Here is an 18,054-nt window from a genome sequence, read left to right on the forward strand (position 1 = left end):
GGGTCCAAAGTATCAGGTATGGAGGAGCAGATGTGGCTCTTTACAAGTCTCTCAAAAACCTTCATGACTATAGATGTGAGGGCAACTGGACGATAGTCGTTCAGGCAAGAGGGTTTATTGTTCTTAGGCACAGGGATAATGTCAGATTTTTTGAATGAGGTGGGAACCACGGAGGTAGCAAGGGACTCATTAAAGATAGACGTGAACAAACCAGCAAGCTGATCGGCGCAGGACCTCAGAACACGGCCGGTTATCCCATCAGGTCCGGCTGCTTTCCTGACGTTCACTTTCTTTAGCTCCTTCCGAACCTCATCCTCCGACACGGTGATTACAGGATCATCGCTGCTCTGCCTGCTGCTTCCTGACGCGCTGGTCGGCAGAGACGCGCCGCCGCCGTTGCAATCGAAGCGGACGTAGAAGATGTTTAACTCGTCGGCTAGCAACGGATCTGCTCTCACCTCTGCGGAGGATTTGTTTCCAAAGGAACAGATGGTCCTCTGTTCCTGCCACATGCGTCGAGAGTCATTGAGCTGGAAATGAGACTCAATTCTCTCTTTGTATCGGTGTTTGGCGGTTCTTACTGCGCGTCGGAGAGCATAGCACAATGCTTTGTACTCGCTCATATTCCCGGTCAGAAGAGCCTCATTGTAAGCGGCAGTGCGTGTGTTAACCGCAGCATGGATTGTTCTGTCCACCCACGGTTTCTTGTTGGAGAATGTCCTTAGTTATTGTTTCTGTAACTTGCTCGGTTAGCGTGTTTACAAAGCTCAATGCTACATCCGTGAACTCGCTGACGTCAGAAGAACTCATCCGGAACATGTCCCAGTCGACGTCATCAAGAGCCGCCTACAGCATAGCCTCTGAGTGGGAGGACCAGTGCGTCACTACTCTCTGCACAGGAGGATCCTGAACGAGTGTTCGGTGTTAGGAAAATGGCAGCATGGTCCGATTTGCCAAAAGCCGGTAGTGAGCGGGCTTTGTAGGTATTCTTGAACTGAGTGTAGCAATGATCCAATGTTGATAAAAGTTCGGCATGACCTGCCTGAGGTTAGCTTTGTTAAAGTCTCCCGCGATGATAAAGGCAGCGTCAGGATGTTTGTTAATGTAGCCGCTGAGCACATCATGAAGCTTAGACAAAGCCAAGCTTAAGTGTCTGCCTGTGGTGGAATGTACACAGCAGTAACTATGATCGATGAAAACTCCCGGGCAGATAAAATGGGCGGCAAGTAATGGAAAGATGTTCCAGATGAGGCGAGCAGGAACGCGACAGAATGGAGATATTCCTGGGATCACACCATTTCTTGATAATCATGAAACACACTCCTCCACTCCTGGATTTACCGGCCTCTGCTGTTCTGTCCATCCAAAAAACAGAAGTTATCATTACAGCAGTGTCCGGGACCATGGAAAGCCACGTTTCTGACAAACAAAGAATGTTGCAGTCCCTTATGTCCCCTTGGAAACTAATCCTGGCTCTAAGATCGTCCATCTTATTATCCAAGGATTGGACATTTGCGAGCAGAATGGCCGGAAGAGGAGGACTGTGAGCCCTTTTCCAGAGTCTATCTCGAATCCCAGCGCGTTTCCCGTGGTGTTTCTTGATTCGTCGCCTCGGGGGATTATTGTTCATCTCCGCGTTCCGAAGAATCTCCAGTGGCCATGAAGGATTCCTGGATAAAGTGTCCTGGAACAGGTTAGTGTAGCGGTTTCCAATGTCCAAAAGTGTTTCTATGTTGTAGGTGATCAGTGCCGACGTGGAATGTGTAAAAAGAGAAAGTAAAAGTAAGTAAAAAAGTAAGTTAAAGCAAAATCTCAGCGGAGCGGCCTGAACGGCGTCCGAACACAGCGGCGCCATTTTGATGTTCGTGTCTTTCTTTTTTCAGTCAAAAAGAAATTAAAGTTTTTGAAGAAAACATTCCAAGATTTATCTCCACATATTGGACAGCAATGGGAGCCAATGGGATGAAGGTCCAAATCTCAGTTTCAATGCAGCTTTACACAATCCGAGTTGAGGAATAAGCATCTTATGTAGTGAAACAATTTGCTATTTTCTGGAAAAAAAAAAAAAAAAATACAATAAAATGTATATATTTTTTAACCACAAATGCTTATTTTGAACAAGCTCTGCATCCACAACTTCACTCATTATGTAATCACATTGGAAAGGTCACCTATGATGTAGCTGGATGTACCGACCCACTGTTTACAAAGCGAACATGCAACACTGTTAGACATTTCAAAGAGTTTTTACAGTAACTTGCCAGTAAGTTACTGTAATTAAGATTTACAGTAGCAAACTTTATTTGATTTACAGTTGCAAACTGTACTGTTTTACAGTAAATTACTGTTTAAAAAAATCTAATTCATCATTATACTACTGTAATTCATTCATTTTAATATAGATTTCATTAATTTTATTATTTTTATATAAAATTCATTTTATTTTTACTCTACATGGGTTCTACTGGCATTCAATTAAAACAGACACAATGATTACAAAATATCAAATTCTTTATTTAAAACATTGCATGTATACACTTAAAATTACAGTCTTCCAATGCTGAAACAGTGCATCTTCACCATTTCTCCTGTCTTGGAACATTTTGCAGTGCATTATGTTGTGTCCTCTGGATTTATCCTCACAAAGAATCTTTAGGCAACAGAAACATAATGGGGAAAAAAGGCAAGCAGCCAAAGAATACATAGCCATCTGCAAAACCCAGGTGCTGCTCCAAAACGTGGCCACCACCTTTTCTCACCATCCACTTTGTTAGTGACAGAAATGTCTTCTCTGAAAAACAAGTAGAAATAGAAATGGCACTTTTAAAAGGCAAACCTCATATAGAATACAAAAACCTCTCAAAACCATAGTTGTTCTTTTACCATGAATTATCAGGGTGGCTGGCATGCTCATGTCTTTCTTGATGCTTTATTGCTGTTGCCTTTAAAACACAAATACAAAAAAATGCAGTAAATATTAAATTCCATTAAAAACTATAACAAACTAATTCTAAAACTAGAAAAGGCAGCTAGCCATAAAACTTGTTTAACTTAGCTAACATACGATTTTATTTAATCAAAAGGCTACTGGCCAACATTAACTACTAACACCTGAACAAAATTTCACATTAGTTAACCTAATGTTAATATAAGATAAGCGTTCCTCGTTAAAACTCATTTTAATTCGGTAACTTAATTCAATAAGCTGACAAAAATTATTTGAAACGACAGCGCAGTTTACCATAGTAAAGTTTGTTACCGCCATGTTGACGGGTAAATGTTACTAACGTTAGGTAAACTGGTGTGCAAAAATCTGACACAAACACACAGACAAACGTACATATATTTTTACCTTGCTTCCAGGTCTTATTCTCTCGTAAGGTGCATCGATACACAGCGCAGATGTTCTCCGGAGCTCTTCCACTCTCATGCGCGGTGCTGCCCTGCTGCTTCTGTGTCTTCCTCGGACGCGACTCGATAAAAGAAACAATATAGAAATAGAACCTATTATTTTATACACTATCTACAGTGGATGCGGACAGTAAAGTGAAGCCCTGGTATATTTCTGACGTACAGATGTACTCCAAGCACTCGCACTGTTTCTGACACGAAGAACAAATGGATTTTCCAATCATTAAAAGCGATGTAACACATCCAGTGTAGTCAGTCCCAAGCTGTTGTGGCGTTGTGGACACGGTGTTGGGCAAATTGTGTCAATCCAAATGTAAGAAATTAGTAAAATAAAACACAGCAAATACAGTAGTATACAGCAATTTTAAAAAATACAGTAAGTCTCTGTATGTATGCTCTGTATGATGCAAAGGGTATTACAGTTATTTACTGTAAAGGGAATTTGCAGTATTATACTGGGTGATATACAGTAAATAACTGCAGAAATTACAGAAATGTCTAACAGTGAATGAAACCAGTGAACCAGGGCTTTACCAAAAAAAAAAAGGTAAAACAATGTCAGGACAATTTTGAATTTTTCAGTTTTTTTTGTTCTAATGTACCTTTTTGAACCGGAGTAAACAAATGAAGAGCTAACGTGCATTACATTTCCAATGTGATTATGCAATGCGCAAAGATTAGCATTTTTGGTTAAAAAGTATATATATATATATATATATATATATATATATATATATATATATATATATATATATATATATATATATATTGTGTACATATACTGTATATATATACAGTGCCTTCCATAAGTATTGGAACAGTAAAGACAAAATTGCTCTGTTTGCTTTGGAGTCAAGAAATCTGTAAATATGTTTAAAAGATGAATATAAGAAAAAACTACAGAATGTCACATTTTATTATTGGGTGTTTCAACACATAGATGTTTTACCAGCTGAGAAGATATAGAGTTTTAGAGTTCATCCCACAATCTGATGTGAGTATTGGAACAGTTTCCTCACAGGTCTTTCTAAGAGATCAGCTGTGTCCTTTTGCATTAATTCTTCAGGTATTAAAAGCAGGGAATGTGTCGTATAAGTTATATCCATTGCTTCTGCATTCTAAGTCTTGCATTTGATGACGACACACACAAACCAGGATGAAGACGAGTGAGCTGACTCTGAGAGAATTTGGATGCTAAAAGAAAAGAGGAAGTCAATTAGAGCTATAGCAAATACAAAGGGCATGGCGAAATGAAGGGTTTGGAGACCACCAGCGACATAAGCAGCCAACAACGACCTGATCAGCTGGTAAAAACAACAGAAGTTGAAGACAGGCAAATCATAAAAGCTGTGAAAATTCACCCTAAAATATATGTCTGTAAAATCACCAACAACCTCCAGAAACCTGCGTTGATGCTCTGACAATCTACTGTCAGCAGAAGACTTTGATACAGACTTACAGATGCTACACAGCAAGATCCAAACCAGCTGACTAGCACCAAAAATAGAAAGGCAAGATTAGAGTTTTATGGACAGATGAGACATAGATTAACCTCTATCTAAGTGATGGGAAAGCAAAAGTGTGGAGAAAAAGGGAACTGCAAATGATCCCAAGCATACAGCCTCATATGTAAAGCATGGTTGAGGTGGTGTCATGGCATAGTCATGCATGGCTGTCTCTGGAACAGGCCCTCTCAATTTTAATTTTAATGATGACAATGTATGATGGCAGCAGCAGAATTAATTTGGCAAGGTACAAAACATTGGCTACCAATATTCTAGAAAATGCCACCAGATTCATCAGAAAGTGCTTCACATTGCATCAGGACAATGACCCAAAACACCCTGCCAGTTCAGTCAAGGAGTTTATCAGGGCAAAAAATATGTAAAGTCTTAGATTGCCCAAATCAATCTCCAGATTTAAATCCGACTGAACATGAATTTCACCAGATGAAGAGGAGACTAAAGGCAGAAACTCCCCAAAACAAGCAACATTTGGAATTGGCTGCATTAAAGGCTGAGAAAAGCATTTCAAAGGATAAGACCAAGATAAGACGCAAGCGAAAAAAAAATAATAGCTTTTAATCGTTTACATCTGCCTTAAGTTCATCTGTCCCAATACTTATGCTCACATCAAATAGTGGGATGAAAATGACTGATTGTTTCTCTAGATAAGACCCTTATTCCTCAGCTGGGATTGTGTAAAGCCCTTTGAAGCTGCATTGAAACTGCAATTTGCATATTCAACCCGTTGGCTCCCATTGACGTCCACTATATGGAGAAAAATCCTGGAATGTTTTCCTCAAAGATTTAAGGTTTTTGATTCTTAAATTCTTTTCAACAGAAGAAAGAAAGACATGAACATCTTGGATGAAATGGAGGTGAGTAAATTATAAGGAAATTCTTTATTCTGGAAGTGAATTAGTCCTTTAAAACTGAAGAAATACAAACATCTACAGATTTGTCAAGATTGATTCCAAAACAATTTTATTTTTCATATTTAAATTTACATTATCAATGAATTCTTCATAAACAGTTCTTCGGAGTTTATGAAGAATTCCTCCAGGAGGAATTGAAAAAGTAAAAATTGCATTTCTATCTTATCAGTTAGGGTTACTCTCATGATGAGGTCATAAGTTTACCTTTGAGATGGGTGGAGAAAGAAACAAATTGTACTGTTTGCTGATGCTTTGTATCTTGTATTTTCCAAATCAGTTTTATATTGTAATCCACAATATTCTACTGACTCCTGTGGGCTCCATATAGCTCTGACAGACAAATATATGTATTTTAATTCTGAATCCTAGCTATATTAGTGTAATTATAAGTAAAACCAAAACATACAACAAAAGGTCCAAGACTACTTTTTGCTTATATATTTATTTTTGTAAAATTATCTTTTGTCCTATCATCTATGTAAAGTTGGTTGATAACATAACTGCAATTTCAGTCTGGACCACTCTGTTCATGTCAGAATATTGTAGAGGTCCTGAACTTTATATTTGGCGCCAGGCTTTGCTCTGAAAGTTTCAAATTCTGAGCTATCCACAGGCAAACCTCACTGAGGTTTGAACCCCCCTGAAGCCTAAGCAATTGCCAGATATTTTAATATGCACAGTCATAAATACCAAGTAGAGTAGCACTGTACTGTGGATAATATTGAACAATTTGAGCAACACGAGCAGGATAGATGATATATCTCCTTGGGTGAGCAGTTAGTGATCATGCATCTGCATGAGGAGGAGTTGAGGATGGAGGAGGGTAAGCACATGTCTGTGCTATAGCCTATGATACGTGTGAGGACAACTGGTGAGGATAAAACTAGAAAATTGATGAATACATAACATTGAATGAGAGGAAGAATAATGCTTGAGTTATTGTCCCCCCAACAAAATGAAGTAGCTACACGGCAAGCATTGTCTCCTTTGACATTGGCATTGAAGATGATGATGTGCTAGCATGAATAGCATTATCACACTATCGTTAAATGAGCGATTTAAGAATAATTACAAATGTATGCTACGCCAACCTGCAGCCCTAGAGAAATAGTGCGAAGAATGAATAGGCTAAATAGCTGTGTTAATGTGGATCCTCTTAATGGTTGAAATCAGACTATAGCACAGTTGAAATTAAGTCACATGTGGCCAGTGAAATGTCCGTGTCATCAAAGTCATATGCAAATACATGAAATAAGTCCTGGAGCAATCCAGAAAAGTAATGGATTGAAAGCCACGTGTCTCATGAGTTTATATTTCAAATTTGAAGAAGATACCATGAAAAATGAGATTCCCTTTCAAGGGAACTTCGAACTGCGTCCTCTAGAGGTCGCTATGGGGAACTCCATCTACGTGACCCGTGTCTGAAGCATATATACAAAAACACCAAATTTTGGCCGGGGACAGCCTATGACGTCACTCCCGGTGCGACCACAGTATAAAAGGGGAGAAAGCATCATCCTCTTCTTCGTCTTCAATGACTGTTTGTTTGAAGCGTGCATCTTACGAGATAAGTATGGTTTACTTTTGTAATGCGAGCACTAGCAAGGCGTTAAGAGATGTGTGCATCCGTATCCACGTTATCTAATGTTTGATGACTCACATGATCTTTGCGTCTTTTGTTTGCGCGCTGCACGTACTGCGAGCGTTTTTCTAAAAGCTCTGCTCTCGTCTGTCTCTCTTTTCGAGGAAAGAGGGGCAGCCGTCTGCTTCCCGCGGTTCAGGACCCTCCGCTGCTGAAGCACGGAGGAAAATGAGCTCATGGGGTTTGCAGGTGGTTCTCGCCAATGAGTTATAGAAGGGGTTTTCCTTCTCGTGCTCGTCAGTCGCGAGCGAGGGCGAGCTGTTGGATGACAATGACGCGATTTCGCTGACGTCATCTGAGAAAAAAAAAAAAAAAAAACGCTGGAATGGCAATGCATACGCAGCAGCAGGTCAGGCTGTCGCCTCATTACACACTATGGCAGTGTTTCAGGCATACCAGGCTGATCTGTTGAAAGACCTGGATAAAAGGTTTGTAAAAAAGGTATAAAGTCGTCAAGTCGTGACGTATTGTCAAGTATGGTGACCCATACTCGAAATTGGTGCTCTGCGTTTAACCCATCCAAGTGCACACACACAGCAGTGAGTAGTGAACAAATGCACACACACACACACACCGTGAACACACACCCGGAGCAGTGGGCAGCCATGCTGCAGCGCCCGGGGAGCAGTTGGGGGTTCGGTGCCTTGCTCAAGGGCACCTCAGTCGTGGTATTGAGGGTGGAGAGAGCGCTGGACATTCCCTCCCCCCACCTACAATTCCTGCCGGCCGGGGGCTCGAACTCGCAACCTTTCGATTACAAGTCCGACTCTCTAACCATTAGGCCACGACTTCCCCCGTGGTTTGTAAACAAAAATATATATATACCTGATGAGGTTGCTGAGCTGTGCCGCACCGCCGATTTGGCTCTTTGAGCCACTAAGCAGGCCGCCTCTGCTATGGGCAGTTCTATGGCGGCCAGGGTGGTAACGGGGAGACATCTGTGGGTGAACCTGGCAGATATTGGGAAGAGAGAGAAGGGCTTTCTTCTCAATGCTCCGGTTTCGCCTTCTTTACTTTTTGGTACCTCCGTCGAGTCGGTGGTTCAAAAGTTTAGGGAGGCAAAGGCGTGTTCAGCGGCTTTTAAAACCTTCATTTAAATGAGAAGGTCCAGGTTTGAGCCCAAACAGCGCAGGGGTTCTGGCCCATCCCGATCTGAGGATCAGAGATGGGCACAGAAGGCTAGTGTCGCGACTCGCGCCCTTCCCCGCCTGCGGGTAGGGCTTCAAGGGTGGCGCGGGTCAAAGAGGTAGCAAGACCTGAGGGAGGTGGTCCGGACGGGGCGTTGCAACTCTCTCGCCCAGGCCAGGGTAAGAGTCGAACATCTCTCCTTCCCTCAGGGGGCCTGTACATCTAAAGCCCTCATCTTCCCCTCTCTAATTCCCCTTCAACCTCAGTTTTCTACCACCTGACTGAGGTTAGGTGAGCACCTCCTGCGCCCTTATTTCAGCCCCTACACTGGACTGTTCTTCTGCGCGGGATCCATGGATGGGTGAGTACAATGCTTTGGCTCTGAGGAGCAGCATTTTCTAAGTCTGGCCCTTTTGTTCTTCAAACGAGGCCATAATAGGTGCATGAGGTTCAGCGTAGAACTGCCCACCCTTATTAGGGTTTTAAGTAGCAGTTTCCCTGAGCCCTTGTTGCCTTCTGTTCAGCTACCTATTACCCTGATACTATTTCCAGCAGCTTGTTCGGGTTGTTAGGTATCCCTCTGTTTGTAGGGCGAGCTGGCTTTGCTAGAATGTGGAGGGTTATTTATGAGCATGCCGCTCCCTCCTGAGTGTCTGAGCTCTCATGCTGAGAGTAGATTCTCCGCTCTCTAGAGCTTTATCATGGTAGAGCTAGTTTTTGCTCCCCTCACTGTTGAGGGTCACCTTGAGTATACTGCTCTCGTATGAGCGTGTGAGTTCCCTCTTTTGCTGTAAGTAGAGTTCCGCTCCCAGAGCTTTGTTACTTACCAACCTGCTCCTCGTTGCTGCTGTACCCCTCCGAGCTCTACCCTGTTAGTTGAGCTGGCATTGCTCCCCTCACTATAGAGGGTTGCCTATGAGCATGCCGCTCCCTGCTGAGCGTCCGAGTTTCCTCTCATATGAGCGTCGAGTCTCCGCTCCCAGAGCTCTGTTATTCAGAAGCCTCAGCACATCAGGCCTTTCTTTAGGCCTCCTTGTCAGGTTGCTCTCATAGTTGGTCGAGCTAGCATTGCTCTCCTCACTTTAGAGGGTTATTTATGAGCATGTTGCTCCCTTTTTGAGCTCTCTTTGTTGGCTGAGCTGGCATCGCTCCCCTTATTTAGAGGGTCACTTATGGGCGTGTCGCTCCCTTATGAGCGTCTGAGTTCCCTCTCATGTTGAGAGTTAAGTTCTCTGCTCTCCAGAGCTCTGTCTTGGTAGAGCTAGCATTGCTCCCCTTGTTATAGAGGGTCACCTATGAGCATGCTGCTCTCTCCAGAGCATTTGAAAAGAACAATGTTTACAAATCCATGTTATGGTAAGTGTGCACGCTAGTCTTTGTGCACTTTCTGAAAGCCACGCTGTGGTAAGATCGCACACCGAGTGTTTTGCGGTCTTTTCTAAAATCCTGTATGGTATGGGTTACGCGCTGCGGCTTCGTACCCATTCTTTGAGTCGGTTAGGCCCATTTTCACCTTGGGCCCCACTCTACCTATGTATCCCCAGTGATACTACTTGAACAGGGGCTACTACCAAGGATCTGTTGATACAGTTCCTTCAGCGAGCTCTTGTAGGAGCAAGCAGTAGCCCCTGGGTGACAGGCCAGGCTTAGTTACTATCCTAAGCGCTTGGTCGTATCCCCTTAAAGGAATCCCTTTTCTGATTCCAAGCCTTGAGCTCTACCCTGGGTCCAGGAGGTCCGGCCTCTATCATGTGAGTTCCGGGGTATGCAACTCAGGCCTTTGGCCGAAGGGGATAATGTCACTGACAGCCGTCAATTCATACCAGGGACAACTCCCTTATCCTTTTGGTAGAGTTGATGCTTAGTGCTCGCCTTTGTGGAATGGCATGCACTCCCCTCAGCATGGCGGCGTGGGTATATCGTTCCCCATAGCGACCTCTAGAGGACGCAGTTCGAAGTTCCCTTGAAAGGGAACGTCTCAGGTTACGTATGTAACCATGGTTCCCTGAGAGGGAACGAGACACTGCGTCCTCTAGACTTCAGGCCATGCTTCGGATGCAGCTTCAAACGAAGAAGTGGATGATGCTTTCTCCCGGCGCCCTTTTATACTGTGGTCACACCGGGAGTGACGTCATAGGCTGTCGCCGGCCAAAATTTGGTGTTTTTGTATATATGCTTCAGACACGGGTCACGTAGATGGAGTTCCCCATAGTGACCTCTAGAGGACGCAGTGTCTCGTTCCCTCTCAGGGAACCATGGTTACATACGTAACCTGAGACGTTCCTTCAATATTTTTTCTGAAACTATTTATAGTCCTCCCTCCCCCGTTTGAGGAAAAATAACCACCAAATGTATTGCAGAATTATACAAACTATTTTAGCCATTATACATATTCCAGCATAGTTTTTCAATTATAAAATAGACAGAATTTTAGACATCATATAAGTGATTTATTTGAGCACTAAAAAATACAAAAATAATTATTTGAGTAATAAAAAAGGGAAGAAAATAGAATAAAAATGCTTTGTATATAGTATGTATGTATATATTCTGATTGCCAGACATAAACTGATATTGGCAGACATGGTCATACAGTCATTCAAAATATCTTGAATTTGAATAGGAGTGTCACATCAGTTCTTACTAATATCATTAATTTTAGGAATAAGGTCTGTATCAAGAGAGTTAAAGTCCAAATTCTGTTGAGAGTATCTGGAATGGTAAAGGTCGAATATAAAAGTTATCTAATGAATTCTGAAGTTCAACCAATTCTGATTTCTGGTCGACAGATAAATTCTCAAAAGGAGTGCAGGAGAGGCAGACAAGTCTTTTAACAATATCAAGTTCCTCTGCTTTATATTGCTTAGCTTTTTGAGTTTCAGCTTTGACTAAAATCAGTCTAATATTATATTTTAGAACCAAAATATAATTTCCAATTTTGGCTCCCAATTAGAACCAAAATTATCCTTGAGCTTTGTTAAAAAAAAAGAAGTAATTCTAGATATCACAGACAAACAAATTTCCTCATCCTCTAATAAAGTTAAGTTTCCAGTATGAATTATATGTTCTTGAGTAAGAAGATGGGTTATCAAAAGATAGAATGATGGATTTATTCATGGATTTATTAGACAAAGGAGAAGGCAAGATTTCAACCCTATTGACAAAATTGTCCGATAAAGTGTCCGATATCAACCAAAAATCAATTCTAGATCTAAGTGAACCAGAACTATTAGACCAAGTAAACTGTAAAGCATGAGGATGTTTTTCTCGCCAAATGTCAGTTAGGCCAAATCGGGAGATCAAACCACAAAGGCCTGATGAACTATCAGACAGTCTAGGTGGTGATCTGTCCAAAGTATTATTTATAGTTTGATTAAAGTCTCCATCCAATAGAATAAGCAAATTAGGATATTTAGATTTAAAATACTCTAAATGTTCACAAAAACACATTCCTAGAGACCTATTGAATTTAGGGATGTAACGGTATGAAAATTTCTTATCACGATTATAGTGACCAAAATTATCACGGTTATCAGTATTATCACGGTATTGTTAAAATGTGCTGGAGATGTTCATAAAGTGCCGACACACAAATCACTTCAAGTTTTATACTTAAAAATCAACAAAACACAAATAAAATGACTTTTTGTTTGCTTGTTTGCATAATCACTAAAACAATAACATTACCAATGAGGTCTGGATTTTAAATGACAACTTGACTGACACCAGTTTAATAGCATGTTCAAATAAATAATGTAAATGTTCAAATAAAGCTTTGAAAAAGTTTTGGTCCCACTTTATATTAGGTGGCCTTAACTACTACGTACTTACATTTAAATTAATAATATAATACAATGTACTTATTGTGCACATACATGTATTTACATTGTACTTATATTTTTAAAAATACCTATATGTAGTTACATCTGTAATTAATTTCTGTAATTACATTTATAATTACACTGTTGACCCACCCCTTACACCTTAACCCACCCTTAAACCTATCCATACCTCCAAACCTGTCCCTAACCTTACCCATATCCCACCTCAATAGCAGCAAAAGTGTTTTGCAATACAATATGAACCAAATAAGTACATTGTACTTACATAAAAAAATAAGTACATAGTAGTTAAGGCCACCTAATATAAAGTGTGACCAAAGTTTCATATAAAGGTAAACCTTACATTTCAGCCTTTAAAGAAAAGTTAAGTCAAAATGATAATTGATTAATAAATGATTATATGTATTTTATCTGCTCCATAAATAATTCTATATAGCTTATCTGAATTGTTGAATTGTTTAAATATGTAGAATCCACATGCGCTTTATACGGAAAAGCTGAATTACAGCTGATTCCCGTGAACTCCGCGAACAAAGCAGTATTGTGTTTAAGAACACTTCCTTTAGGTATTACATGGAGCGAAGATGAAAACAAAATGCCATCGAATCGTTTCTGAAGATAGTCAGAACCTTCAGAGGTACATTGATATAATTAATTCATTGATATATTCATTTGTATAATTCCCTTAGCACTCTTTTTAAACCTCCCAGCTTTTCTGCCCTATTTTCACTCAAAACGAAACTACTCTGCTGCCGTGCGCACGTGAGACAGTTACTTAAAACTCTGCTTTATGCTGGACAGTATTTATTTATCGTGAGTTGTTCAGATCGTTAATCGAATACGGTTTTAATGATAATTAAAATATGAAACGGTAATACTAACCGTGGGGGAATTTCATCATGATTTATCGTCAAACCAGTAATAGTTACATCCCTAATTGAATTAAATAATTTGAGGTTATTTTTTGTGGCATTAAATCCATAGACGTTACCCAGGACAAAGAAAAGATCATTTAAAGTAACCAATAAAAAAAGAAAATGGCCTTCAGGATCAGATATTGTCTCTATTATCTTACCCCTAAACGTGTGCTTCAAAGTTAAAACACCTGCTGAAAAAATAGAACCAAATGAAGAAAATAACTCATCACCCCATTGTGATTTCCAAAACTTAAAATCAAAAGAATTTTCATGTGACTCCTGTATAAACGAAAAATTAGTATTAAGCGATTTCGCATACAAAAAAAACATCATTACGCAACCCTCTTGCATTCTGAGCAAATAGAAAAATTTGGAAACACTGAACAGTATGACAACAGAACTGTAACAACAAGTGAGTCAGCCCATGAGATCTTTCAAGAGAGAGAAAAAATTAAAAATAATAACAACAGATAATACAAATAAAGTGAAAAAAATAAATCAATCAATAAATGTAATAACCAAAAATGAATATATAAATCAATAACAAATGATCAAATATAATATATATATATATATATATATATATATATATATATATATATATATATATATATAAAAACAACCAATGTACCTAAAGTACCTTATTCTAATGTCCGATGTTTAAGTTAGCATTTTGTAGGTTAAAAAAAACCCTTCACATTCTTAGGCCAAAAGACTCGTTGAGAAAAGCAGACCAAAACAGCACACTAACTCAATTTCAATTCACTCTGTGACCTCCATGTCCTGTAAAACAAGTTCTTTACCATCAATGTACGCCTTTCGACCAACGAAGTAAGCACGGTGTCCTTGCTGCCGAGCTTTCTCAACCAGAGGCCAAAGTTTGTTTCACTGTTCTCGATCCTCGGGGGACAGATCTTCTGCGAACCGTAAGTGGTGTTTTGCCAGATAAGGAGAGTTATTTGCAGCTTTCCAGAGTGCGTCGCGAAAGTGACGCATTGTGAACTGTAGAATAATACCTTGAGGTTTTTGACCGGAGGACAGAGCATTCTCGCTCCTCACTTTCCCCAAACAATGTACAACATCGATGAACTCATGAGCTTTGCCAGCAAATGTTGGGATGACAGCCTCAGAAATATCCAGAACTTTCTATCTGATGTTTTCTCCTGGTTGTTCGGGCAAACCGTAAAGGCGCAGATTCCACCTCCTCTGATATCTGGAGAGATCCTGTACTTTGTTTTCCAGCTCCCAGATTCTTTTTTCCGCAGTAGTCACCCGTTTGTCAACTTGCTCCGCTGAGTCTGAGTCAAAGTCCACTGTAACACAGGCACCAAGACTTAAGGATGAATCCATTGATTTAGATTTGCGTTTTTTATCTTTTGTCATAATCCAAAAAGTCTTCCCGAAAATTTAAACACGGCACTGACAAGATAAAAATAATGACGGAGAAAAAGCCGTTTTAACAGTTAAACTGTCCACATAAACTTGACAAACACAAAAAAAATTAAAGTATAACCAAAAGTGATAAAACCTAACTGATCAGAAAGTGCTTAAAATATATGCAAAATTACACGAAATGTACTGAAATTTACAAGCAAATAGTCAAACGTTCAAGGACTGATTCACCCACACTGTCAACTTCACGCTGCCATTTTCCGCCATTTTTTTGGATTTGAAGATGTTAGAAACACACGTCATTGTTGTCATGTGGTGAATCTGGCCAATCATGAAACAGTTGTATCGTCATCAGCGCTCCCGCAGTCGCTCTGGAGAAACAGTGCCCTCGAAACGTTACTTTGATGCCGCACGTGACAGTGATGTGGCGTCTGCGCCGGTTCAAGTCTATAATCTCCCTGTGCTTAAGTTATTGGCAGTTTAGTGTTTAGTATGTAATTTACACCAAAACAAAATATAACATCTATCCTTTCATGTCCGAAAACATTATTTTTGTCTTAGATTTCATAACAAATTCAGACAAGGTCAGTACTGACTCGTTTTTCGTCAGTTTATTTTCATGAAATGGAATGGGTACAAAGGATTGTGGGTGATTGAAAGTCGCGGAGGATACATCTCATGCATCCTTCAATTTCAGCTGATCCTTCAGATTGAGATGACCTTCAGCGACGGTTGATGACGTGACAGCTGTGATATGCAGCCTTCCTAGGATGCAGTCTTCCATTGGAGAAACACCCATTGTCTTCTTTTCTCTACTGTGGCGTCTATCCGAGTGAAACGGCATCTGAAATGAGAGGGCGGGACTTGATTTCGTCCTTCGAGAATTGATAGGATCATTGGAAGTTGGGGCGTTGCTAACAAAATGGAGGCAGATCTGAATGCCAGTTTGCAGTTAGTTTTGGGGGGATTTCTCTCACTCGTGACCGGAAGAGAAGATGAATCGTTTTGAGGGGGAGGGGAGGTTAACATTTTTGATTAAAGATTACAAAGGCACATGAATTTAAAAAATATTAAAGTGCATGGATAAATTATTTATAATAAACACTACAGTATTCCATTAAAAATACGAATTTTCAATTTTGATTTCATGCCGACTTTAAGGCTTTTAGTACAAAAGTGTGCTCCAAAAGCTTGAAAATGCACAATAAAATGGTTGAAAGTGCTTAAATTGAAAGGTGGATATTATTGTTTTATCATTTCTTTCAAGATTTGGCAAACTCAGCCATTCTTTAATATGACTACTTCCATTTTCAAAATTTCTGTGGCTTTGCATAATGTCGGTATACATTAAACAATAATATCTGTTTTGTTTTGTTTTTATATGCACAGCAACCCCTGATCCCGGAGAAGACCCAAAAGTGTCCAGGGCAAAGTTTTTTATTCGAGATGAATTCTTGGTATAATTTTTTTTTACTCTATTTTCTTTATTTTATCTACAATATTAAACGTATAATTCATCCAAACATAAATGTACTTCAGGCCATCCAAGATGTAGGTGACTTTTTTCTTTAATAGAACAATTACAGAAATTAGGGAATATCAAGGAACACAAAATTAATACCTGTGGCTCCTGATGAATATATTGAGGTCTTGTGAAACAAAATAATCTGTGCAAGAAACTGAACATTATTTACAGCATTAATACTTGTATTCCGATTCAGAGAAACTAGAGTGCTTTCCAGTTTGCAAACTAATCTTTTGAACCTTTTCTTTGTAGTTAAGTGGATGAACCAGTGCACGAAATCATACTGTGAATGATCCAGTGTACTGGCATATATAATATAATATATAATTGATGCCGGTTTTTGTCAACTCATTCAGCACTTTAGTTACTCCAACTGAACTGAGGAAACTGTTTGGACTCGGACTGAAGAATGAGGCATTGATAAGAACATGCATGAACCGAGCACTTGAATTAAGTGTTTATGGTTTATTTGATTAAGACTATTTTATTCATTTCATATGCTTTAGACATGTGAAACATTTGTTTCGCATCATTATTGGGTGCTTTAATAATAGTCATTATTATGTCAAGTCATGCAATAGTCATTGCTTGATTACGTAACAAACTAGTAAATTGAACCAGTTAATTGAAACAAACTGTCGAAAGAATGAGTTTGCGGAAAATAATCAGACTTCCCTGTTGTTTGAGGCTGTGCATTACAGGTATAAATAATGTTCAGTTTCTTGTAAAGACCAATAGTCTCGCTTCATAAGACCTCAATATATATCCCTGATATGCTTTTTTTTAACTCTCAAAGTGATAGTAGCTATTAACTTGAAGTTTATGAATTACCAAGCACCATGGTTTCAACTAAATATCTTATACTGTTTCTTATACTGTTATACTGAAGAAAAAAAGTCACCTACATGATGGGTCCTCTAACTAGTCACCATTTCTGTAAGGTTTTTCACTATTTTTAATCACCGTTTTGCATAAGTCAGCTATACTTTTGTTATTGTTGGTATAACGCTTTAACTGCTTGGACTGTGTGTGTGTGTGTGTGTCTGTGTTTGCACGAACCCACAGAAAATCAGCACAGCGAGCGGCACAGACAAACACTACTGCTATCCTCACTTCACCTGTGCCGTGGACACAGAAAACATCCGTCGTGTATTCAATGATTGTCGTGACATTATTCAGAGGATGCACCTCCGCCAATATGAACTCTTGTGATTGGCTGCCTGGATCTGGCTGCTCCTCCAATCAACACTTTTCCAGTCCCACATCACATGGGGTCTTTAAGAACTACTGAAGAGTGACAATGTTATGTTTTTTTCTTTTTTTTTTCTTCTGCCTTTCACATGTTTGTTTTCCTTTTTAATTTATTTATACTCTCGTGTGTATATATATATATATATATATATATATATATAATTGTAGTTTTTTTTTTCCTGAAGTGAGAGGGGATGTGTGTGTGTAAAATGAAATTATTTCTATTTTATGTTTTTACCACTCCCAAGTAATTTCTTTATATTTTTTGTTGCGTTTCAGCATTGGCTGGCTTTAGATGAGGTTAGATTAAAAGATTAGATGTGGTTAGACCATCTGACATAATGGAAACCTGTGGTAATCTGTGACCTATTTCAGGATGGTCTGACCTTTTACCTTTCCCCTCCATCTAATGAAGGGGATATTGGAGTACTTGATATAGAAGTGAAGGGGTACATGAAGGACTTAATGAAGCACTTTGCATCAGTTGTTTCCTAAATTAAAGCCAGAAG

General features: G+C 39.5%; 1 protein-coding gene across 1 annotated transcript in view; it reads left to right on the forward strand.

Moving 5' to 3' along the window:
- The window catches only part of LOC306864742 (guanine nucleotide-binding protein G(olf) subunit alpha-like), a 306,051-nt gene extending 288,423 nt beyond the window's left edge, over nt 1–17,628 (forward strand). The window contains exons 11-12 of the mRNA XM_079408947.1: nt 16,159–16,226; nt 17,360–17,628. Of these exons, the coding sequence (XP_079265073.1) occupies nt 16,159–16,226; nt 17,360–17,506 (215 nt within the window). The 3' untranslated portion in view covers nt 17,507–17,628. The remainder of the gene's footprint in view (nt 1–16,158; nt 16,227–17,359) is intronic.
- Nucleotides 17,629–18,054: the final 426 nt, after the last annotated feature.

Source organism: Barbus barbus, assembly GCF_936440315.1.
Source record: "Barbus barbus genome assembly, chromosome: 46".
In the NCBI taxonomy this organism is placed as follows: Eukaryota; Metazoa; Chordata; class Actinopteri; order Cypriniformes; family Cyprinidae; genus Barbus; species Barbus barbus.